At 42.9% G+C, this 26,113-nt stretch overlaps 1 protein-coding gene across 1 annotated transcript in view; it reads left to right on the forward strand.

Moving 5' to 3' along the window:
• ATG4B (autophagy related 4B cysteine peptidase) overlaps positions 1-23,177 on the forward strand; it is a 36,085-nt gene extending 12,908 nt beyond the window's left edge. The window contains exons 4-13 of the mRNA XM_040348888.1: positions 13-111; positions 1,031-1,129; positions 5,734-5,806; positions 5,899-5,978; positions 6,823-6,980; positions 7,124-7,202; positions 8,785-8,930; positions 9,009-9,065; positions 12,782-12,875; positions 22,020-23,177. Coding sequence (XP_040204822.1) covers positions 13-111; positions 1,031-1,129; positions 5,734-5,806; positions 5,899-5,978; positions 6,823-6,980; positions 7,124-7,202; positions 8,785-8,930; positions 9,009-9,065; positions 12,782-12,875; positions 22,020-22,093 — 959 coding nt within the window. The 3' untranslated portion in view covers positions 22,094-23,177. The remainder of the gene's footprint in view (positions 1-12; positions 112-1,030; positions 1,130-5,733; positions 5,807-5,898; positions 5,979-6,822; positions 6,981-7,123; positions 7,203-8,784; positions 8,931-9,008; positions 9,066-12,781; positions 12,876-22,019) is intronic.
• Positions 23,178-26,113: the final 2,936 nt, after the last annotated feature.

A 26,113-nucleotide genomic window follows, 5' to 3' on the forward strand; every position in this document is an offset into this window, starting at 1 on the left:
TGTTTTTTTAAGGAGGAACAGGACCAACCTCTGACACCGGCTGGGGCTGTATGTTACGCTGTGGACAGATGATATTTGCTCAAGCTGTGATGTGTAGGCACGTAGGAAGAGGTAATTTTTGTGTTTTTTTTGCTTCTTTTTAAAGAGCACCTGTCCTGAGGAAACTATGTAGGCTACCATTTAAGTGGTTTAGGTGGGAGGCTATCATTGCTGACCTCTGCTTCTGAAACTGCCTGTTCCATGAATGATATAATGATCAAATTGCTTTAATGTATATCTAAACCCAAGAACAAAATTGTAATATGTTGACACTTGCCAGTCCTTAGATGTGGTGACTGTATTCTTTTATTTATTTATTTCCCTTTTGCCCATTTTTTTCACCTGGTAATTGTGCCAGTGACGCACCTTTTTGTCATAGGGTGACAATGCCCACACTCTGTTATCTGTGTATGGGAAGTGTTGTCAACATAGGACTGGACTACTGAACACCGTCTCTTTTCCAAAACAAAGATGATGGGTTCTGTAGTTCAGAGAGCCATGCAAACTGAGAACAGAGCATCAAAACGCAATTTGTATTGCACTTCTCAAACGCATAAAATAAAATGCTTTCCATGGTATATTTTACAGGGAGCAAAAAATACAAAAATCAATGTTAGGATTTGTATACTTTCATTGTTTGAGCAACTGACCAGATCAGGATGACATCATTTACAGCATGTTTGTCATAGGTGTTAGACTGGATTCACACCTATGCATTTTTTAGTGCATTTTTCAGATTTGCACTACAGAATGTATTCCATAGGGACCCATGGTAAATGGAATGTAGTGCAAAATGCAAAAAGCACTAAAACTGCATAGGTGTGATTCCAGCCTTAGAAGGGAGAGGGGACATTTTTAAGACTAGTTATGTGATGGTTTGGAATTTTATTTACTTATCAGTGCTATTTAGGAAGGTTATAAAATAAATGTTCCTTATTTTCTGATAATAATTAATAGACTTTATTTGCATTTTTTTTTTTTTGTTTCTCAGATTGGAGATGGGACAAACAGAAACCACGGGGAGAATACCTCAGTATCCTGACTGCTTTTCTAGACAAGAAAGATAGTTACTATTCCATTCATCAGATTGGTGAGAAAACGAGGAGGGACACATTGACTTGTCCCTTTTTATATATGAAAGTATTTTAATGAGGAGATCTTTGTGTCGCTTTTTTTTTTTTTTTTTTTTTTTTTTTTTTTCTGGCTACAATAATGAGCACTGTTTTTTCTCAAAGCAACCAAATTACCTTATTTCAGACATTTTCATCTGTATTGGCATAGTATGATTTGTGTATACACCCAACCCTGGCCAACCAGTCCTGGGGGAATAAACCGTTGGAAAGCTTGGGTTTTACAGCCAATCATTTTTGTTCCCATAAAATCAGGCTGACACCAGTGTTTTCTGCAAAGATCATAAAGATGCACACTTGGCCTATAGATGTCTGTGTGTTTCTGTATTGAATATTTTTGTTTTCTTTCGAAGGAGCATGTTTCAGAGTTGTCTTCCTTATCAATTATTCAAATAGTGTGTCATTTGCTCATAAAAAGTATGTGCATATCATGCAGGGGACATGTAATATACATGTGTTTAAAGTTGGTCCGTTACCAAGAAGGAAAGGCAGGATGAAGATGAGGAGAGACATTCAAAACCAGACTAGCTATAATGACCATGTTACTAATCTGGCAGGCACCCTTTAAAACTCAGATATGCCTTTTATTGTTGTTGATGCACAAACCAGTTATTCCTCTGTATACATGTTATCACCTTTCTATAAGAAAGTTGGAGAATCTCTCATTTTGCCTTGAATGGGCAGTGACGGCTACCATCCACTGACACTTGCCTTTCCCACACTCCCTACCACCCTGGTTGCCTGCTGGAGCCCTGCTTCTGATCCTTGAGTGGGCTGTAGCGAGAGAGACAAGTAAGAAACCACAACTAAAAAACATTTTATATGCAAGGAAGAAGACCTGTATAGATAATGAGTATATGGCGGCTTCCTGTCCATATGTCTTTGCAAACTATACACGGAAGAGTCTTTTTACTTTTATTTTTTTCATGTATATCTCACAAAGCTATGGTTTCCTTTTCGTAGAGATATATATATATATATATATATTTATTTATTTATTTATTTATTTATTTTTTTCCTTAAATCCATGATTTACAAGAAAATACTTATCCATGTACAAAGCTGTTTTTAATTTAATGAAAGGGTAAGGTACAAGTGGCCTTGGTGTAACTGCATAGTACTTATTAAATGGTCTTAATAAACATGTTGTCAATTTATCAATTTATGGAAACAGCTGAATGTTAATACGTAACAGGATAGAATACTTTGGAACTACTTTAACACCTCCTGCTCTCCTCTACTCTAACATTAAAGGAAGGGGTAATGTAGAATAGAATATTGGCACAATTGTTAAAGCATATCCAGAGCTTTTTTTCTCAGAAAATAGGTGCAGGAACTCAACCACGACCCGTTCAGATTTCACAAACAGTAGAAGGGTCTTAAAGGGTCATTAAATACCAGAATTGCATTACATACAGAGTGCAGAGTTCAGGGGGTTTTAAAGCTGTCACTTGTAAACACAGAAATCAGACTTCTGTGTTTACAAGTGATTGTGGTGAGTAGGCACCAAATGGTCTGAGCCAGAGGTGGTGGAACTGAGTTCCCCCAAGTTCCCCCTGGAAAAAAAGCCCTGAGCATATCTAAACTTGCATAACGAAACATTGTATATTTTAAAAGTTTGCATACTCTGGCAGAAATTGTGAGATTTTGGCATTCATATTGAAATTGACTGATCATGCCAAAAAACTGCCTTTTTCTATTTAAGGATAGCAATCACATGAAGCCATTTATTATCACATTGTTTTTTGGATCCTTTTTAAATCATAATAACAGAAATCGCCTAAATGGCCCTGATGTGTAATGTTTGGCCTTGGTACAGACACAGAAGGTACCACACACAGGTTAATATGACAAAGGTTGATTTCCCACATTTGTTGCTTTTTAAATTACAATTATTGACTATACACAGACACTGAGTTTGTTCGCTCTCACATGGATGCACTAAGCAGGCTAGACGCTAAGCCATGGGGAGGTAGAAAAGAACAGTCAAGACAGTCAAAAGACCTGCGTAACAAGGTAATGAAACATTACAAAGATGGATAAGGATATGAAAAGATATGCCAATCGGTACTGTTCAATCAATTAATAAGAAGTAAAAAATTAGGGGGTCTTTTGATACCAAGCCATGGTCGGGTAGACCAAGAAAGATTGCAGCCACAGCTGGATACAAAGAAAAACCCACAGGTAACCGCAGGAGAAATGCAGGCTTCTCTCCATAAAAACGGTGTGGTTGTTTTTAAGGAGCATAATCCAACAATACTGGAACAATAAATAGCTGCATGGTTGAGCTGCCAGAAGAAAGCCTTTACTGTGCCAATGCCATAAAAAAGCCAATGAGGCATGTCAAGGGTTTGGGCATATTGTAACCAGGCTTTTTTGTGGAAGTAAAGGCTTCTTTCTGGCAACTTGACCATGCAGCTCTGTTTTGTTCAAGTATCATTGTATTGTGCTCCTTTAAAACAACCCCACCATCTTTTTCCAGAGCAGCCTGTATTTCTCACGAGGTTACCTGTGGGTTTTTCTTTGTATCCCGAACGGTTCCTGTGGTAGTTGTGGCTGAAATCTTTCTTGATCTACCTGACCTTGGCTTGGTATCAAGAGATCCCCAAAATTTCCACTTATCAAGTGATTGAACAGTACTGACTGGCATATTTAAGGCTTTGGATATCTTTTTATATCCTTTTCCATCTTGGTAAAGTTTCATTACCTTGTTATGCAGGTCTTTTGCCTGTTCTTTTCTACCTCCTCATGGCTCAGTGTCTAGCCTGCTTAGTGCATCCATGTGAGAGCTAACAAACTCATTGACTATTTATATGCACAGACACTAATTGTGATTTAAAAAGCCACAAATGTGGGAAATTAACCTTTTTTTTAATTTTTTTATTGTAATTTTAACCTGTGTGTGGTACCTTCTGTGTCTGTACCAAGGCCAAACATTCCAGAGTATGTAAACTTTTCTTCAGGCCATTTGGGTGATTTCTGTTTATCATGATTAAGGCTCCATTCACACCTAGGCGTAGGGCGTACAGGCGTTTTTACAGGCGATTTTTACCGACGTTTTTGTCGCGCGTATATGCGCGTTTGCGCACAGTGGCGTTCGACGTTTTTGTACTTTGTCTTTTTCCATATTAGCCAATAAGAAAAATGATCATCCCTGACATCACTTGTTGCTCTCCTAGGAATTTTTTATTCCTCTTCCTGGGTGAATATACCTCTTCCGGATTTCAGCAACACAGGCGTCAAAACGCTTGTACAAGCGCGTGTTTACGCGCAATACGCGCGTATCAGGCGTTTTACATTGACTTCAATGTAAAAAAAAAAACGCTCAAATACGCGCATATCGCGCGATAGGAGCGACAAAAAAGGGTCCGGAACTTTTTTGAGCTACAGGCTACAGGCATTTAGGCGTTCAGATGTGAACCATCTCCATTGCCTTTCATTACTTTTCGTCCCTCTGGCGTTTGTGCGCGTCGCGCTACAGGCGTAAAAACGCCTAGGTGTGAATGGAGCCTTAAAAAGGATGCAAAAAAAAACTGCGATTGCTATCCTTCCATAAAAGACAGTGTTTTTTTTTTTTTTTTTTTTTTTTTTTTTTTTTTGGCGTGATCGGTCATATTTTCAATATTGATGCCAAAATGACACAATTTCTGCCAGGGTATGCAAACCTTTGAGCACAACTGTATTGCGGATTACCAGTCATTGGATGTGGCAGCTTTATTCATTTTCTTTATTTTCACCTTGGCCAGTAACGCACTTCCTGTCCTAGGGTGACAACGGTCATTTGCTGTACTGCATGTATAATTGAGCAGCATTGTTACCACAGGACTGCAGTACACCTTCCCCCTGTCCTCCATAACATAGGGGAAGGTGTACTGCACTCGACAGAGCTCTACTAGTCTGCACTAATAACAGTCCTTGAGATGAAACTCAAGCATAAACAAGACAACACTCAAGGATCAACAGGTATTCTTTACAGGTATAACCAAACATATTCAAAAGGGAGGAAGTAAGAGTTGGGTTATGGTATTTACATACACATTCTTAAAGGAGTTGTAAAGGCAGAAGGTTTTTTATTCTTTGCATTAAGATAAAAAGCCTTCTGTGTGTGGCACTTACCTACCTGAGCTCCTTCTCTCTCCAGCGATGTCCACGATCACCTCAGCTATCCAGTACCCTCCTCCTGATTGGCTGAGACAGAGCAGTGGGAGCAGTGGTGCTATTGGCTCCCACGGCTGTCAGACAGCCAATCGTGGGGGGGGGGGGGAGAAGCTCCGTGTCTGAATGGATACACGGAGCTCTGACTCGGCTTGGGTGACAACCTGTAGCAAGCTGCTGGCTGAGGGGCACTCAAAGGAGGGATGGGCAAAGAGGGACCCGAGAAGAGGAGGATCCAGGCTGCTCTGTGCAAAACCAACTGCATAGAGCAGGTAAGTATAACATGTTTGTAAAGGCTTGTTTTTTTTCTAAATAACAATCACTTTAACTGTTGTGAAACAGGTGACATGAAGTCTGAATATTCAATTATGGCTCTTTATGTGCCATTAATGTGTTCTTTGTGTTCCAGCTCAAATGGGAGTGGGCGAAGGGAAGTACATCGGACAGTGGTACGGCCCAAACACAGTGGCACAGGTGTTAAGGTTTGTTTGTTTGAGACATTTTTTTTATACCATTTATCTAAATATTGTTATTAAGTTTTCATACCTGCTTGCTTTTTTTTTTTTTTCTGCAGAAAACTCACTGCTTTTGACCAGTGGAGTTCAATAGCTGTTCACATCGCCATGGATAATACAGTTGTCACTGAGGAAATAAGTGAGTATAAAAAAAGTCTAACTCCAGCAAAATATTTCAGTTTTCGATTGGGCAGTGGAGGATGTAAACTGTCAGCTTTGTATTGACCATGTCGGAGAGGTTTCTCCTAACTGCCTGTCAGAGCTGTCACATGAGGAGCCTATAGCTCTGTGTAAGCTATGACTCTAGTAACAAAGGGAAAGATCAGCTTAAAGGGTTACTAAACCCTCATGTTTTTTTATGTTTTTGTTTAAAAAAAAAAAAAAAAACATATCATACTTGCATCCTCTGTGCACTTGGTTTTGCATAGCGTGGCCCCGATCCCCCTCTTATGGGATCTTTCAGTGGCGCTGGGGGCTCCTCTTCTCGAGTGCCCTGTTGTAGAAGCGCTCTTCTTTGGGACACCTGTGTAGGCGCGCTCCAGAGTCCTGCTCCTGTGTTTATTGACACGGACAGCAGGACTCCGCCCCGCCCCCTGGCACCTGTGTCATTGGATTGGCTCCCGGCAGCGGGAGCCAATGGCTGCACAGCTATCAATCTATCCAATCAGGACACGAGATGGGACGACCGGCGAGAGCTGGTGTGCTTGTTCCCATTGCAGGAATTACGGGGCTCATGTAAGTAAAAGGGGGGCTGCTGCAATGTGGGAGGTTTTTCACCTTAATGCATAGAACCTGAGAACCAAGCTATTGGCAGTGTTTGATCTCTCGGTTCTCTGTATTAGAGATGCCTGGGGACAAATGCAGCATCCGACCGATGCTGCATCTACCTAGGTAAGTATGAATCGGGGGGTGGGGGGACCCCATACTTCTCTTTTAAAGAAGCTTGTGCTGTGTTTCAGTAATGCCTTCCTTGTTCAATGCAGGGCGGGTGTGCAGGACAGGAAATTGTGGGGCTGGACCACTGTGCAATGGTCATGCTGGAGCCTCTGAATCGGACATGCCATGGAAGCCTCTTGTTTTACTCATACCTCTCAGACTGGGTCTAAGTGAGATAAATGAAGCCTATATTGAGACCCTGAAGGTATTTCTCTTTTCACTTAATTATTTTTATTTTTTTATGTATGTATCATGGTTCTAAAACAACCTATTGTAACTGTGAATTTTATCTTTAGCAAAGCTGTGTATTAATTTCTTATTTCTTATATCTCTGTCGTCATGACACAGCACTGCTTCATGCTACCCCAGTCATTAGGTGTTATTGGTGGTCGACCCAATAGTGCTTATTACTTCATAGGATATGTGGGTAGGTATGACGTTTGATAAATTTCACTTAGTCAAATGATCACAGTAGGGGATATAGTGACCTGTGGGTAACGGGTTGAGGAGTAAAAAAAAAAAGACTTCTGCTTGATATGTCGCACTATTTATTTTTTAAAATATTGATAGATGGTTATGTAGAAGTCTCATGCTCTTATCAGAAGACCTGAGATCGTTCCAAATTCAGTGACCCAGAAATGAGTGGGTAGTGAAGGGGCTAAAAGCAATGTGCTGAATATGCTATAGTGCTCCATAGTGTTGGTCTGTAGGGGATCAAATTTGAGTAACAGCAATAGTTATTTTGTAAAGCTTTTTTTTTTTCTGTAATTAAAATAACAAACATGTTATACTTGCCTTCTCTGTGCAATAGTATCTCTATGACAAAGGGTTCCCTGGTATGCTTAAGAGGCTGAATACAACAATATATTGGGTGCAATATTTTCTTGCACATAATTGACTTCCTGTCCAATAACCCTAGAGCAGAATTTACATTTTTAGGCTTTTTTTTTTTTTTTTTAGCTAAACGTGGCTGCTTTTAATATATTAGATTGCACAAGAAACCTAAATGTTAAAAAGGAGTACATAATATTTATAAAAGCCACTAATGGCTCTTCGGGGAAGCTTTTTAATTGTTTTTTATTGTAAACTTATGTGTACTTTAGTTAAAGCCGTCTTGCATGCAAAAGTGGTTACACAATAACTATATCTACATCATATTTAAAAAAAAAACTATTTGTTACAGTTTAAGAAAATCTATTGCAGAATATTAAAATACTGTACATCTATTGTAACTTTTTTTTATGTTCTGTTATTTGGCATCTCTGACCTACGCTGAAAATGCTATTTGCTTAATACCCATGCCGAATGTTTGGCTTGAATGCTTTTTGATTCACTAACCCAGACCAGGTATAAATATAGGGAATTTTCACACACTTCTGAAAATCATGTGCTACATGCTTTTCTGGGTGTGAGGCACACAAGTATTGAGGCCAGAGAAATTCAGGTAAGTAGCATTTTCAGAAGTATGGCAGCTGATATATTTCTGTACTTTGAAGCATTTTTTTTGTGTGCACCCTTTATGAGCTGGACTAAAGCTGCTGGGAATGGAGGAATGTTTTTTGTTTTTTTTTCCTTGGCTATAAAGTGGATGTCCCGCAGCCCTTCGTCTTCTTTTTTTGTTATTAATTTATTACATTTAAAAAGAGTAACTCCATGATGTTCCGTTTTTTTAAATCATCCGCTGTCCAATTTTGTATGACATTATAATTTATATAATGATTTTTAATAGGTTTTCATTTTGCTTTTGGGCATTTTGAAGCCCACAAGCACTCATTTCCTTGTTGCGGTAAATGCTGATTTCCCAGCATTCACCGCTCGTTCCCGCGCATGCTCCGTTTTTACGGCAAGCAGGGATGTAGAGCAGATAACTCGCAGGAAGCCTCTGCAGTGACTCCTGGGAGCAATGACGAAAGCTCCCAGGAGACAGTGTGGGTAAGGGAAATGTATATTTAACATGATGAATTCTATTTAATGCCATTGTGTAGTCAATTAAATGATATATCTTACAGGGGATGAGCTGATTTACTTGGATCCTCACACTACACAGCTCTCTGTGGAGCCCAGTGACAGTGGAGATATAATAGATGATAGCTTTCACTGTCAGCATCCTCCATGTCGAATGCATGTGTCTGAGATTGACCCCTCTATTGCAGTGGTGAGTGATACTCTAGCACAGAACCCTATATGAACTCCTTCATATTAACCCTGACCACAGTCCTTTTCTACATCTTAGGGATTCTTCTGCAATTCTGAGGAGGATTTTGATGATTGGTGTCAACGCATCAGAAAGGTTTGTACAAGGAAAGCTGTAAAGCTACAGTGCCTTGCAAAAGTATTCATCCCCTTTGTCATTTTTCGTATTTTGCTGCCTCACAACCTGGAATTAACATGGATTGTTTGAGGATTTGCATTATTTAATTTACGGAAAATGCCCACAACTTTGAAGATTTTTTTTATTTTTTTATTGTGAAGCAAACAAATAGGACAAAATAACAGAAAAAGTCAATGTGCATAACTATTCACCCCCCCTAAAGTCAATACTTTGTAGAGCCACCTTTTGCGGCTATCGCAGCTCCAAGTCGCTTTGGATAAGTCTCTATGGGTGTGCCAGATCTTACCACTGGGATTTTTGCCCATTCCTCCTTGCAAAACTGCTCCAGCTCCTTCAAGTTGGATGGTTTGCACTTGTGAACAGCAATATTTAACCACTTCCCGCCCGGCCTATGGCCGATTTACGTCCGGTAAGTGGTTACACAATCCTGACAGGACGTCCATGGACGTCCTGCAGGATTTCATGCCGCGTGCGCCCAGCGCGGTGATGCGGGTTGTCAGTCTGACACCCTGCATCTCCGATCTCGGTAAAGAGCCTCCGGCGGAGACTCTTTACCACGTGATCAGCCGCGTCGAATGACGGCTGATCACGATGTAAACAGGAAGAGCCGTTGATGGCTCTTCCTCACTCGCGTCTGACAGACGCGAGTAAAGGAGAGCCGATCGGCGGCTCTCTGACAGGGGGGGTTCGTGCTGATTGTTTATCAGCGCAGCCCCCCCTCGGATCGCCACATGGACCACCAGGGAAGCCCACCCTGGACCACCAGGGTGGTCCAAACAAAACAAAAAAAGCATGTAAAAAAAAAAAGTCTTAAAAAAAAAAGATGCCAATCAGTGCCCACAAATGGGCACTGACTGGCAAAATGGGTAGATCAGTGCCACCCCACAGTGTCCATCAGTGCCACCCCACAGTGTCCAACAGTGCCCATCCATGCCCAGTGCCCATCTGTGCCACCCATAAGTATCCATCAGTGCCGCCTATGTGTGCCCATCAGTGCCGCCTATGTGTGCCCATCAGTGTCGCATACCAGTGCCGCCAATCGGTGCCACCTCATCTGTGCCCGTCAGTACTACCTCATCGATGTCCATCAGTGCCATCTCATCTGTGCCCATCAGTGCCCGTAATTGAAAGAGAAAACTTACTTATTTACAAAAAAATTAACAGAAAAAAATAAAAACGTAATTTTTTTCCAAAATTTTCAGTCTTTTTTTAGTTGTTGCGCAAAAAAAAAAATCGCAGAGCTGATCAATTACCACCAAAAGAAAGCTCTATTTGTGGGGAAAAAAAAGACGCCAATTTTGTTTGGGAGCCACGTCGCAGGACCGCGCAATTGTCATTCAAAGTGCGACAGTGCTGAAAGCTGAAAATTGGCTTGGGCGGGAAGGTGCGTAAGTGCCTGGTATGGAAGTGGTAAAGTCTGACCACAGATATTCTATTGGATTGAGGGGTCTGGGCTTTGACTAGGCCATTCCAACACATTTACATGTTTCCCCTTAAACCACTCAAGTGTTGCTTTTAGCAGTGTGTTTGGGGTCATTATCCTGCTGGAAGGTGAACCTCCATCCTAGCTTCAATCACACACAGAGTGGTACAGGTTTTTCTCAAGAATATCCCTGTATTTAGCACCATCCATCTTTCCCTCAACTCTGATCAGTTTCCCAGTCCCGACTGCTGGAAAACATCCCCACAGCATGATGCGTGGGGATGGTGTTCTTTGGGTGATGTGTTGGGTTGGGTTTGCGCCAGACATAGCATTTCCTTTGATGGCCAAAAAGTTAAATTTTTAGTCTCATCAGACCAGAGCACCTTCCTTTATACATTTTGGCAAAACGTGCCATTTTGTTTTTTGCTGAAAGTAATGACTTTCTTCTGGTCACTCTGCCATAAAGCCCAACTCTATAGAGCATACGGCTTATTGTCGTCCTATGTACAGATACTCCAGTCTCTGCTGTGGAACTCTGCAGCTCCTTCAGGGTTACCCTTATCTGCTGCCTCTCTGATGCCCTCCTTGCCTGGTCCATGCGTTTTGGTGTGTCTCTTGGCAGGTTTGCTTTTGTGCCATGTTCTTTGCATTTGGGTGTGATAGATTTCATGGTGCTCCTAGGGATCATCAAAGATTTGGATATATATATATATTTTTTATACCCTAAACCTCACTTGTACTTCTCAATAACATTGTCCCTTACTTGTGTAGCACTACCCCCGAAGGAGCCGCTGGTTGATTTAGGATCGGCCTGCTAAGTTACCCTGGCAGTGTCTAGGGGTGTAACTTGTGAGATTAACAACAGTGAGTGGAGGTCCAGACACCCAAAAAAAAGTTTTTAATGCCCAGGCCAAACACGGCCAACATCAACACAATTCAGGAAGGTCAAGTTGATGAAGGAAGAGAAGAGAAACCATGCGGTATCGGGCCTGGATATAGAACTGAGCAATACACTGCTCTGCATTGAACCAATTGTGAAACACGTCGCCACTCTGCTCGGAGTGGGTAAAGTGCCCCCGGCCAGACCTGGCAGCCGGAGCGTCAGTCTGTATACTGCTGGGAGGAACAGGTCTCTCACACAGACCTGTCTCTAGGGCCCCTGCCACGGGCCAATTTCAATAGAGGACTTGAGTGAATAAGGAAAGAGAACCCTCAGCAGACTTTTCTATAGATGGTCCCCGGATGACAGCGAGCATACCCGTCAGTGGTCCGGACACCCGATCCCAGACTGGGATTCTGTCAATAGGTCTTGGAACCCAGTGGAACGCTGAGGTCCATTCTCTCTTCAGGATGAAATTCGCTGCGAAGTTCCGCTCTGGCCAGGTGGGCCACGCTGGCGGGGTCCATGGATGCGCGTACCCTGAAGGTGGGTACCGCACCTGGAACGGGGACCCTGCGGAAAAGAGAGCCAACACATGACCTCTCACAGATATACCCTTCCCCAGCATTCCCGGCGAGGGAAAACATCCTCTAATTGGCTGCTGGGAGAAGATCCGCTCTGCTAGAACTCCTCTGGCGCCAGCTGCCGGCCAGGGGTGACATTGCACTCCCCGACCGCAGGCTGACCCAGTGGACATTTCTAGAATGACAGAGGTCCCAAATTTAAACAAACACTGGAAGGGAGCAAGGTAACTCTCCCTTCCCCAGTAAATTTAGGCGTAGTGCCCATGCTGATAGCAAGGGGGCGCTACACTTGTTTGGAGCGTTCCTTGGTCTTCATGGCAGTGTTTGGTTAGTGGAGCCCTTTTGCTTAGGTGTTGCAGCCTCTGGAGCCTTTCAAAAAGGTGTGTATATGTAATGACAGATCATGTGACACTTAGATTGCACACAGGTGGACGACATTTCACTAATTATGGGACTTCTGAAGGTAATTGGTTGCACCAGAGCTTTTTATTTTTTAATAACAAAGGGGTGAATACATACGCACATGCCAATTATCAGTTTTTTTATTTCTGAAAAATTGTTTTATGAATATATTTTTCTAATTTTACTTCACCAACTTAAACGATTGTGTTCTTATCCATCACATATAATTCAGATAAAAAAAAAACATTGAACTGAAGGCTGTAATGTAACAAAATGGGTAAAAAGCCAAAGGGGGTGAATACTTTTGCAAGTCACTGTATATGAATTGCCAAATTTATATCACAACTAATGAGCCATGATGACATTGCTATTTGCTTATTTCTAGTTATACCTTACTAATGGAGCCTTACCTATGTTTGAGGTGGTGGATCAGTTGCCTATTCATTTGTCCAATCCGGATGTACTTAATCTTACACCAGGTAAGATGGTCTGATTAGTTCTTTAAAGAATGTTAGAACCAGTTCACCTACCCAAGCAGAACCATGTGTTTCTTGAGCATTAAACTTCTCCTAAAAACAGGTAGGTTGTGAGCTTCTGTACGTGCAGAGCTTTTAATTCATCAGATATACAAGAAAGTCCATACAATAGAGCCGGGTTTCTCAACTGGGGTTCCAAAGGTTGCTTGAGGTTTCCTTGAGCAATGAGCAAGTTCTGCCTCTCAGAAAAGTTCTCACTCACACCATTAATCTGTTTAGCTATCTGTAAGGGGGTTATTCTTTCCATTGACCACAAGTGTAAAGCCTAGTACATGCAATCAGTTCTTTTTTTTTTTTTTTTTTTTTTGTGTGCAACCCAGTGGGCTTAACAAAAAAAAATTGAAGAGCTTGGGAGGAAAGCCTGTACTAATGATCTGATGTTGGAACACACTGATCGCATGCCGATTAGTAGACCTTTTTTGGTCACGCCCCTTCATCGGAAGCCAAATGTTCAGGCAGCTTCTGTTGGATTAGCTACTGTATACACAGGCCAAATGTTACCGCCTGATGTTTGGCGCTTAAGGAGCATTCTTCTTGTGGACCATCACACTAATGTATCATGAGCTGTAGGGATGCAGGTAACCCAAAGCGCACTTAGTATTGTGAGCTGTACTGAGACCAGAAAGTTATTTCAAGGGTTCCTCTGTGTTGAAAAGGCTGCAATACAGCATTACAGTAATATGAATTGTAGACAAATAGTGTACTTAAACTAGATATTTTTGAAATGTAATAAATTACTGGTAGTTATTTAGGCATACAAAACTATTACAATGACTCTACAACAAAACCTGCTGGAGGTGCATAAGTGTACAACTAGTCTAAGTACAGGTCTGTTCTGACAACACTTCTGGAGAGTATGAAAGCCTGTCAGTGAGGAGGAGAGCGGATCTGTGCTGCGAGCCGGGGATCGGTGTGTATGAGTTTTTTTTTGTTTGTTTTTTTTACACCCTCATCACCTAGCTAGTGTCCCCCAAAACAGTGTTCTGTCAGTGTCCCCACAAAAAAAACACTTGTCCCACATATGTCCTAGTGATCATCTGGTGCACATCTGTCCGTAAATCTGCGCTCGTCTGCCCCAGCAGACATCCTGCGCTCGCCTGCCCCAGCAGACATCCTGCGCTCGCCTGCCCCAGCAGACATCCTGCGCTCGCCTGCCCCAGCAGACATCCTGCGCTCGCCTGCCCCAGCAGACATCCTGCGCTCGCCTGCCCCAGCAGACATCCTGCGCTCGCCTGCCCCAGCAGACATCCTGCGCTCGCCTGCCCCAGCAGACATCCTGCGCTCGCCTGCCCCAGCAGACATCCTGCGCTCGCCTGCCCCAGCAGACATCCTGCGCTCGCCTGCCCCAGCAGACATCCTGCGCTCGCCTGCCCCAGCAGACATCCTGCGCTCGCCTGCCCCAGCAGACATCCTGCGCTCGCCTGCCCCAGTGATCAACATCTGTCACACATCTGACACATTTGTTCCAGTAATCTGTCAGAATGGCTTTAAAATTATTCAACAGCAAGGAGGCTTTCCATATCCTTCAGACTATGTCGGATGAGAGTAGTGGGAAACTCTCTCCGTCAGACTTAGATAGCGAGTATGAGCCAGTAGAAAGCTCTGAAATTTGAAATTGAGGAGGACACAACCCTAAGAGGCTCAGGAGCCTTCAAAAATGTGATGGGTAGTCGGGAAATAAAATGTGTAATTTATGTCTTTAGAATGCTTATTATGCCATAGTTTGTAGACGCTATAAAATTTGTGCAAACCAATCAATATACACTTATTTAATAATATTTTTTTTTTTACCACAAATATGTAGCAGAATACATATTGGCCATAAATTTTACAAGAAATGTGATTATTATTTTTTTTTTTTTTATTGGATATAGTTCATACCAGAAAGCAACAAATTGTGTGTGTTTTTTTTTTTTTTTTGATAGCGCAAAAAATAAAAACCAGAGGTGATCAAATACCCCCAAAAGAAAGCTCTATTTGTGGGGAAAAAAGGACATACATTTTATTTGTGTACAGCATCGCACGACTGCACATTTGTCAGTTAAAGTAACGCAGTGCAGTGTCGCAAAAAATGGCCTGGTCATTTTCTGGAGGTCAAGTGGATAATCAGCCATATAGTCTCTATATATGGCAGTATTTTATTATTCACCTGGTATAGTTCGAGATTTTCCTAGCTTGTGACGTAAAATATTAATTATATGAAGACAGGAGGCGAGTATCTTATGCATAATCTTTCTTTAATAATGCCCATAGCAGAAATACAGTAAACATTTATTGTAACTTAAAAAATTCAAAGAACTACCCTTCCCAGCAGTCCATGGGCCAGTGTAGCCCCTCCCAGACCGTAGCCTATATAAGGGACTGTCTGAGGTAACCTATTCCTCTTTCTTCATGCGAATTAGTGTAAACAGGAACCGAAAGTCCAATTAGACATCTCCGCGGCTGCCGGGAACCTTCCGACCGGAACACAACATCCGAATCTGGAGGAAACGAAAGGACAAGGCCAACACGGACCAACTTCATCCGGACCAACTTCATCCCAACGGGGACTATAGGAAACCCAAACCATTCAGAGCCGACCGGTCAGTTGTCCTCAGGAACATGGACCAACGGATTCAGTCAACGGCATCCCGACTCCGGATCTGGAACGCAGTAGGAACCTCTATCTGCGGTGAACTAAACCCATGGATCGAAACGGACAGCAATCCCAACGGGGATAGTGAAAACGAACTCCCGGGGCGTACCAGCCTCCGACTTGCAGGGTGCGTGGTTCATCAGTCTAGAACGAGAGAGAGACAACCTCGTGACAGGGTTGGGTTGGGAGGGAAGATACTCGCCTCCTGTCTTCATATAATTAATATTTTCCGTCACAAGCTAGGAAAATCTCGAATTATACATCAGACAGGAGGCTCATATCTTATGCAAGTTCAAAGCTATAACAATGCATATGACCAATAACAAATCAAAATAATCCACAACACTGACATAGATATGTGTACCTCCTGTTCAAAGCGGGATTGGCGGAAAAGCGGTCACTGACAACAGTCCGCCGCTATAGTAAGTCACAGAGGAAACCGGGAAGAGAGGATTAACGTAGGAAACGAGGAGTTGAAAGACTTGCGAAGATCGCAGCGAGGCTGTTAAGGACTGTAGACAGCGGACCACATACAGTTGTGGATGTGCGGGGAAGAACGGGTAGAAAACCGATCAAAGTACCATCTGGTCCAACGCACGACGGAAAAAGACTTGAGTCTCTGAGGCGAGGAATGTCCAAAGCCTTGACGTCTGACCCACGATGATGGAAATCAGACACAAGAAGATAGTAAGCTCGAAAGACAGTAACCTCAAGACAGAGTGTCAACGTCCCCCAGCCCGAGAACATGATCATGACCTTGGAAAAATCCCAAGTGTGCTGGTACATTGGGCGATTTAAACTTAACGCCTTCAAAATTGACACACCAACGGATCCAAAGAGTCCGCCAGATAATTGGCTATTACAGACCCTGGCGCTTGAACGGGGTCAACCCGTCGTTGATCACACCAAGTAACCCAGAGTCCCCAGGTAGATCGAGATGCCGATCTAGTCCCGGGGCCCAGTCCAAGGCAGGGAATCCCTAGCTGTTCCCGAAAGGACGTAGTCTGCGACCGGAACCCCGATACTAACCATGTGAGGAGAGGTAGGATGTGCTTCGTGAGTAGAGGGTGCAGATCCCCGTTCGGACCAGCGAGGAGGTGGGGGGAATGAGGAAACAACCTGGTGAGTTCCACCGTCATTCTCAGAAGGAGGGGAAACCATGGCTGCGTCGGCCACCACAGAGTGAACCGCACGACTGATGCCCTCCGGCTCGCTAAGTGAAGGAGGACCCTGAGGGTCACCGGGAACAGGGGAACGCGTAATGTGTCCCCTGTGACCACGTTTTGGTGGAGGGCGTCCACATAGTGCGCCTCTGGATCCGGCCTCCGGTTGTAAGAGCGCGGAAACTGGTGGTTAATACGGGGAACGAACAGGCCCATAGAGAAGGATCCGCGAAGTGAGCGAGGATCAGGGACCCTGACCGGTGCGGTCGCCAATCGTTGGAATCGGTCAGGTAACGAGAATCCAATCTGCCACCCTATAGGGATAGTCTGTGGCATATCCCGCAATCGGGACGATGTTGCATTCCAGGCAGAAGTGCCCGAAGTCTTACTAGATCCGCTAGGATTCTGGATCAGGGGCCCACCAAGTGATCGACGTACCGGACTGCGGGTACGTTGTCCGAACGCAATAGCACACAGCAGATGGACCTGCGTGGCAACAGACTTCCGATGGCAAAAAAGGCCATCAGGGGTGTACGTGTTGATGTGCAGCCGAGGGTTCTCTGCGGACCACGTCCTACCGGAGGACGAGGGACTGCACCGAGCACCCCAGCCGAGGCGGCTGGTATCCGACCCTATGACGAAATCCGGTGAGGAGTTGAAAATGTCTCGCCGTTCCGTTTGACGGCATGACGTAACCACTACCGTAGGTCCACCATGGCTTCACTTAGTTTGTATAGCGAAGCCCCTAGCGAAGATGTAGAGTCTCGAGTCTCTGGAGGGTTCGACAGTGAAGAGGGGCTGGAGAGTGGCCTGGATTGACACCGGGAACAGGCCGACTAAGCGAGTCAGTCCGCGTAAGGACACCCGCTGCTGCCCAGCATGATACTGATGTCTTTGCGGACGGCGGCTAATTGGGTATGGGTAGCCGAAGGATCGCTCGGTTGGTGTCCACCAAGAACCCCAAAAAACTCTATCTCCTGAAATGGGGAGATAATAGGTGTTCGTGATCTATGAGGAGTCCCAGATCGCGAAGCGATCCGACCATCCAGGAGGCGTGTTCGCTCGCTAGGCGAGGGGAACCAGCCATTAGAAGTAGGTCGTTCAAGTAGATGTTCAACCTCACCCTTGTTCCACAGGGCAGTAAGTTGGTGAGATTTCTCAAGCTCCCACCGGACGAAAAACCGCCTTTCTTCTTCCTGATCGGGAAGATGTTGTTGAGGAAGTTCAAAGAGAGTGGGTCCATCTCTACTATCGGCTGTTTGGTCCAAGGTCTAGCAACCTGTTGTCCATTAGGACGGTGTTTAGGTTTGAAAAACCGAATGGGATGGTGAACCAGGTATACGCCTGGTAATATAACTCCATTTGTCCTACCGTCTTAAAGATATCATCAATTGGCGTGATCCCATTGTGCTAGGTCAACCGGCTTACAGAGGCGGTAGCCTGCTCACTAAGGCGTAGGGTTAGGTGATAGGTCCAGAGATCTAAGACCCAGTACTGTGAGGTCCCAAAGGCCCTCTCTATTCCCTTCCTGGAATACTGAATGATTATGGGATCCACCTCTGGAGTGAGCACCACCGTATTTGGTAATGGAAGGGTGAGTATTCCACCCTCAACTTGTCCGGTTAGCGTACCGATCGATCTCCGGGTCCAGCATTCGATCTATTGGATCACCTCAGGTAGAGGTGCCCAGTCACCGGAGTGTGGGTGGCCAATCACCTCCTGATCGAAAAATGGTACTCCACAAGAGTCCAATAAGGTTTTACCCTGGGACCTAGGGTTGGCGTCGTCATGGAGCGCCATGTGCCCACTGCTCACATAATCATCATCATCATTATCATCATCATTTTCATCCTCAGACTCAAAGGTGTTAGCCGCCTCGTACTCCGCGGACGACTCTGGAAGAGTCCACGAGGAGTCTGGCTCAGTCCGTCTAGCGGATCGCTGCCTCTGCATGTGCATCTCCCCGAGCCTCGGGGGTCGATTGGAGTCTGGGAAGGCAGTGGGTCGGCAGGCCCGGGAGGGTACTGCCTGGGGCATGTTATTTACTTACCCTGCCGGGGAGTCCGTGGGTCGGAAGTCCTGGGAAGGTACTGCCTGGGGCATGTTATGTACTTCCCCTGCCGGGGAGTCAGAGGGTCGGCAGTCCTGGGAGGGAACTGCCTGGGGCATGTTATTTACTTCCCCTGCCGGGGAGTCCGTGGGTCGGCAGTCCTGGGAAGGTACTGCCTGGGGCATGTTATGTACTTCCCCTGCCGGGGAGTCAGAGGGTCAGCAGTCCTGGGAGGGTACTGCCTGGGGCATGTTATTTACTTCCCCTGTCGGGGAGTCAATGGGTCGGCAGTCCTGGGAGGGTACTGCCTGGGGCATGTTAATTACTTCCCCTGCCGGGGAGACGGAGGCCACATTAATGTGACGGCGCATACGGGACGCCATGCCCTACTCAGGGGCGTTATATCCTTGCCGGGAGATCCGGACATAGGGGTGCATGTGGGTTGGAACAACCGATGCCCTGGTAGTCTGGACGGACCTACCGACCAGCTCAGGAACCAGTGCAGCACTGAGGTAGGTAGGGCCTTCCAGGGCTGCGTCCACCACTTCAGTGGCACCAGTAGGGAGTAAAGGATCTGTCGCCAGCCACAGGAGAGGAGTCAGCTGTCTGCGGACAGCACGGCCGTGCAGCACAGGAAGATACGGAAGTTATGTACTATAACTTGTAAAGTAATTTCTATAATTCATTCAATTATTGTTATAATTTGTTTATTTATATATATATATATATATATATTTATTTATTCAATTATATATAAAGTATAGTTTAATAGTTTATATTTTAAAATTTGTTTATTATATATATTTATATATTTATTTATTTATTCAATCATATAGATTGTATAAATTATTTATTTATAGACATTTATGTTCATTGATTTATTTATATTTATTTAATAAGTCAATAATTTATTCATTCGTATAATTATTTAAATGTATTATTTATTTACATGTATTAATATATTCATTATATGTAGAATAGACTACAGGGGAATAAATTCCCAGAACAAGAACTGATGTTTAATGTAACGAAAGGTGATGGAGTGACAGAAGCAGGGGAGGGGAGGAATTCCCCACCAGCTAGGTGTGAGTGACAGAAGTTAGATGAGGGGAGATATTCCCCACCACAAGGGGAGCTAGACGTGAGGCTCGGGGCCGTAGTCTCGCGAGACTACGGCCTAACGTGATTCGCATAGATCAGTGAGATCTACACAGAGTTCCAACCATACAGCCGTCCGCACCCTGGCGTGGCGGCGATGGGGAGAGACTGCCTAGCACACGGAGGATGGGGTCCCCAGGACAGGTCCGCAGCAATGGCGCCGTCGATTCGCGACAATAGCGCGATTGGTGCAGGGAGATCCTCACCGCCACGCTCCCCTCAGAGATGAGACGCTCTGAGGAGAAGGAGAAGGGAGGTAGGAAAAAAGGCGCCGAGATGTTAAAATGGCGCCGTCCTACCTCCAGTCAGAAAACGAGCAGTGTGCAGAGCGCACCGGGGGGAAACAAAAGAAGCAAAGCAACGGTATATTGTAAAATAAACAAATAAAGAAGCCCAATGACTGTAAGATGTACACATCAGAGGAAACCGCGTTCTCTACAAAACGGGTGGCACAGATAGCAAAGTGGGAAAAACATACAGCAAAACTAAACGTTTATCATTTTTAGAAATATCAGTTGTGCTTCATAAGACAGAAGGTTGCTAGAACAACACACAGATGAAGGTCTGAGGGGATCAGAGGGTATATACAGATACAGGTGGAAGTTGAAGGGAATAGCGGAGGAGGGAAAAACCTCCGTAGCTGTAATAAAAGCCGGGGGGAGGGGGGGATCCCCAGCACCCTGTGGAAAGACGATGTGACATTAGGATCTACACAAATTAAAAAGGCTGCTGATAACCAAATAACAAGCAAGCCTACATAAAAATTATAAACATAGAGTAATGTACTTATCTGAGTTCTGGCTATGAGCAGAAAGAAAGAGGAATAGGTTACCTCAGACAGTGCCTTATATAGGCTACGGTCTGGGAGGGGCTACACTGGCCCATGGACTGCTGGGAAGGGTAGTTCTTTGAATTTTTTAAGTTACAATAAATGTTTACTGTATTTCTGCTATGGGCATTATTAAAGAAAGATTATGCATAAGATATGAGCCTCCTGTCTGATGTATAATTCAGATATTCAGGAACACCTTTTAAGGCTTTACTTTTTCCCATGTGCTTGAAAAGCATGCCTGGAAAAAAAATGTTACTGTAATTGTATAGGCATATTAGAGGTTAAATAGTGTTAGGCTGATGTCACCAAAGTGACTTTCCAGGTGGTGACACATTCCCAATTGTTAGACGGGAGAGCCTTCAAATTACCTGTGTGGAAATGCTTCCTCACTGGCCCAGAATCTCCCTTGGTAGTGAGGGGGGCATCAAGGGATCATCATATCGCTGACCTAGCTGGTGAAGAAGTGATTTGTCCCCAGCGTCAAGATTGCCCATGTAACATCAGCTGTATGAAAGAGTTGTGTGCCCCCCTCTAATATTTGCATTAAAGTGGATGTAAACCTTCACATATACCCAGTGAAGTGAACAGCCTCAGATGATACACAGATGAAACAGATCTCCCTACATAAGTTTTGCATGTATATCTGCTGTCTTCAGCTTTTATATACTGTTTAGAAAGTGCACATTGAGTTAGAATATTCACTTCCTCATTATGCACTGAGAGAGACGTCTTGAATTACACTGAGAGACAGCTGATTGGTGGAAAGGCAAACAATTCCCTCCACATAGGCAGAGACTTTCCGAGCTGTCCTGTGAGTAAAGCAGCTTTCTGCTAATCTATTTATAGCACCCTCCCTGACACAAAATTCAGCCTGGTGTTATCATATGTGTTTGAGAACTTGTCAGAAGTTATCATGCTGATGACAAAAGAACAGAGCAGGAGAAAGCCACAGGACTTAGGGCTTTGAAGAGAGATAAGAAAACACTGCAGATATGTTCCCAACTCAAATTTCATGAATCAGGTTTCCATTCGCTTTAATGTGGAAAATGACTTTCAGTATTTACATTCTCATACAAGCTGTGATTTGGAACAAGTGGCATATTTGAGGAAATGTTTTGTCTTCTCTGTCAGCTAAAAAAAATAATTTCTGACTAAATGAATCATTAGATCCTTTTTGTTTTATGCAAAAATGATTGAATTTGTAATGTTGTTGTTCTGTATATAGTAGAAAATAATCCTTTTGTATTAGATTCCTCAGATGCCGATCGCCTTGACAGGTTCTTTGATTCTGAAGATGAAGAATTTGAAATTTTATCTTTTTGAAACAAAAAATAAATGACAATGGACAGTGGGAGCGCTTTTTAGGTTGGTAAAAAAAAACGCTAAATGTTTCTAAATAAAATGGATGGGAAAGCTTCCTTGTGGTTTGTAAACTGAATTTTGCTGGTTATTTTTAATTTTTTTTGGAGAATCTGGATTTTTCCACTTGCCAATTCCCATAAAAAAGAATATTGGACACTAAATCCTGAGTTGTAATGCAGTGCCTACCACTGGGCTGACCAGACCTGTCAGGATTCAGTGCCATGCTTTGGCTCCATTACATTCCATGCAGAAGGAATCCACCGTATGAGTCCATTAATCGACCAGCAAGAAAAGGAAAGAAGTCTGCAAGTACTAACTGATGGGCACCATGACTGGCCATCCTTTTTAAAGGAGCAATGAAAAGTGGTATGCCGCTGGGACATTTTTAAGGCTGGAGAATTTAATAAATATTATGTAAGTGTAAGAGTTGTGGTGACTGTAATACACATCTTCACTATTCAGCCCAAGCTTTTATATGAACTTTTGGCAGCAAAATGCTGGATTTGTGTAACGATCTGTGGCTTTCAGACGATGGTCAAGTAGTAGCTAGGTGAGGTGTGCTGTTTACACGTGTACATGTACCAGTCCTATATACACAGTGGAAGGAGAAGCTTCGGAAGTGTCTCCACTGTGTGAAGATGACACACAAAGCTCATACATATGCTGTTGCTTTAAGGGTACTTACAATTAAAATATGTGTTTAGAAAATGGCATAGGATGGAGAACTGTGTCGGTTACCATTTTGGCCTTTTTTTTCTTTTATAAACGGTTTGCACTGGGAGGATGTTCGAAGGACCATGTGTGTGTTTTTTTTTTTTCGTTTTTTTTTGGAATGTGGTTTGACAGTATGCTGTAACCATTACAACTATGACAGTTCAAGTTTGGTGTATTCAGACATATATTGTAGTACAGCAATGCCCATTATTTATAGGTAACCTACAAAGGTTACCATAAACTTATTTAAACCTGTATTATTTTGCTTTTAATACTTAAAAATCATTTAACTTGTCTCCAGCATATAATAAAGTTTGTGCCACCTAATGTATCCAGTGAGTGATATTGGAATGTTCATATTGACAGCATCAACACTTATAATGGGTCACCTACCAGATTCTTGTCTGACAGCTGTTTTGTTTGAAATAGGCTGATTCAGTATGATATCCATTTTGAACAGAAAAGTCTGGAAGATATTTTTATCCCCAAAAAGAAAAAAGAGAAAAACAAGCAATCCAAAGGAAAGTTTTGACACAAATGGCAATACTTTCTCATCCTCTATGCAAGGTATATATTTAGATATCACACAGGGGAAGAACGCACCACTAAATGGCTCCAATTTCCTGTCATTGATCTTGTGTAGCTGGCCAGTCATTGCCATTTTAATGCAACATTTTCTACTTTTATGTCTGTTTTAGAACATAAGAGTACTACAATCCATAAAGGTGTGGGATATTTCATGTGCTAGTTCCCATCCGACAGAAGATACTGTTGAAAAAGCAATAGGACCAAAAACAACTAATCGATTATTAAAATAGTTGTCAACTATTTTCATAATAGATTAGTTGGCCTGCATACAGAATGCATTATTGGGAAATATAGTGCAACATACATATAGCTCAGTACACTATCCGTACATGTCGATAAGTGCCTGAGAACTTGTGAATGTGTGAGGAGCAATGCCTCATGAAATATGTAGCCCTGGGCAGGAAGTGAGTGGCTCTAAAGGTTTCATTTTTTTTAAACCTTGCTATAGGGGCACACTATACTATACTTTGCAGCTTCCTATTGTGTCACTCTTAAGGCAGGAGAAGCCAGAAGCGTCAGTGGGGGACCCCAGAGGAGGAGAATGGGGGCTTCTCTGTGCAAAACCATTGCACAGAGCAGATAAGTATAACATGTTTGTTTTAAAAAAAAAAATCACTTTAAAGACTGTGTGCAAGAAAGATCAGCTTCTGAACCCAGAGAAGGTGGAGGCTGATGGACTGGAGGTAATAGAAGGCATTACAAATACATTAAAAGTAAACTTTTACCAGTATTGAGCATTATATTTAAAATGATCATATCCATAAAAATAAAAAATAGTCTTGGCTTTTATTAGTACTACTTTAAATATAAGGGATTTATATCTCCCTTCCACCCTTCATATTGCTTTGTGTCTGACGCCTAGTTAAAATGCCCATATTCTGAGTGTATTTATTTTGTGTGTAAAATATATATATACACAGTACAGACCAAAAGTTTGGACACACCTTCTCATTCAAAGAGTTTTCTTTATTTTTACGACTATGAAAATTGTAGATTCACACTGAAGGCATCAACACTATGAAGTAACGCACGTGGAATTATACATAACGAAAAAGTGTGAAACAACTGAAAATATATTTCATATTCTAGGTTCTTCAAAGTAGCCATCTTTTGCTTTGATTACTGCTTGGCACACTCTTGGCATTCTCTTGATGAGCTTCAAGAGGTAGTCACCTGACGCAGCACCCCATCACTCTCCTTCTTGGTCAAATAGCCCTTACACAGCCTGGAGGTGTGTTTGGGGTCATTGTCCTGTTGAAAAATAAATGATGGTCCAACTAAACGCAAACCGGATGGAATAGCATGCCGCTGCAAGATGCTGTGGTAGCCATGCTGGTTCAGTATGCCTTCAATTTTGAATAAATCCCCAACAGTGTCACCAGCAAAGCACCACCACACCTCCTCCATGCTTCACAGTGGGAACCAGGCATGTAGAGTCCATCCGTTCATAGTCATGAAAATAAAGAAAACTCTTTGAATGAGAAGGTGTTTCCAAACTTTTGGTCTGTACTGTGTGTGTGTGTGTGTGTGTGTGTATGTGTGTGTGTGTGTGTGTGTGTGTGTATGTATATATATATATATATATATATATACACACACACACGCGTAATATACTATTACTTTCACTGTTTTACGATCTGAGTTTGATGCTGGTTACCAGATTCAACCTCCTAATAGTATATACAGCCTATCTATTCTGTCTGTTATTCTCAGAGTGGATTAGATATTTTGCTCCCTAACCATATAGTTGGTTATTTATATTTACCACTGCATAGAGATTTAAAAAATAAATAAAAAAAGGCAATTTATTCTTAACTTTACATATTAACTATAATGTACACCCCACTTTTTTTTAAGGTTATTATTCTAAACAATATTTGGCCAACTAATCTATTATGAAAATAATCGTTGTAGCCTTAAAAAGCAACAGTATTTAAGGTTCAAATATCCATCCATTTTGTTTCTATGGAATCAACTTCATTATATGATGCAACCTGTGATATTACTGTACTTGTCAAACAAAAGGTGGGAGAGACCCCTCTCCCGCCGCTGATTTTTTGTTGATGTGAACACTAGAGGATATTAGGCAAATTGAAGGCATTGTGCTTTCCTTCCAAAACAGACAAAACATGTACTGTAGCTTATGGGGGTAGATTTTCTAAAACTGGCGAGTGCAGCTGTGCATGGTATCCAATCGGCTTCTAACTTTAGCTTGTTTTATTTAAGCTTTGACAATAAGTCTTCGATCACACCAAACCAGACTTTGACTTGAAATTACATTATTGCAAAGCCACATGTCAGTGCGACTTCAGGTGTGACTTGGCTGACATCTGTGCGATTTCACACACAAATGTCTATGCAAGTTGCACCTAAAATGGGCAAGAATAGAGCAGGAATGTGTTTTTTTTTTTTTATAGCGGTGCACCGATTTGAACAATTTTATTGTTCACTAGTCATGTGATTTTTAGACCTGTGTAATTGCATGACAGGTCACACTGTTGTGATGGAGGGGCTAAGACCTGGAAGCTGATTGGTTTATATGCAAAGCTGCACCAAATTTTGCACTCTCCAGTTTTAGTAAATCCACCATATGCTTTTACTGATCAGCTTCATCATCTAGGCAGAAAGTAAATGCCTTCTTTATGGAGAATATTAGGCCCACTATTGTGTACTTTTGTG

The sequence above is a fragment of the Rana temporaria genome, chromosome 4 (assembly GCF_905171775.1).
Source record: "Rana temporaria chromosome 4, aRanTem1.1, whole genome shotgun sequence".
In the NCBI taxonomy this organism is placed as follows: Eukaryota; Metazoa; Chordata; class Amphibia; order Anura; family Ranidae; genus Rana; species Rana temporaria.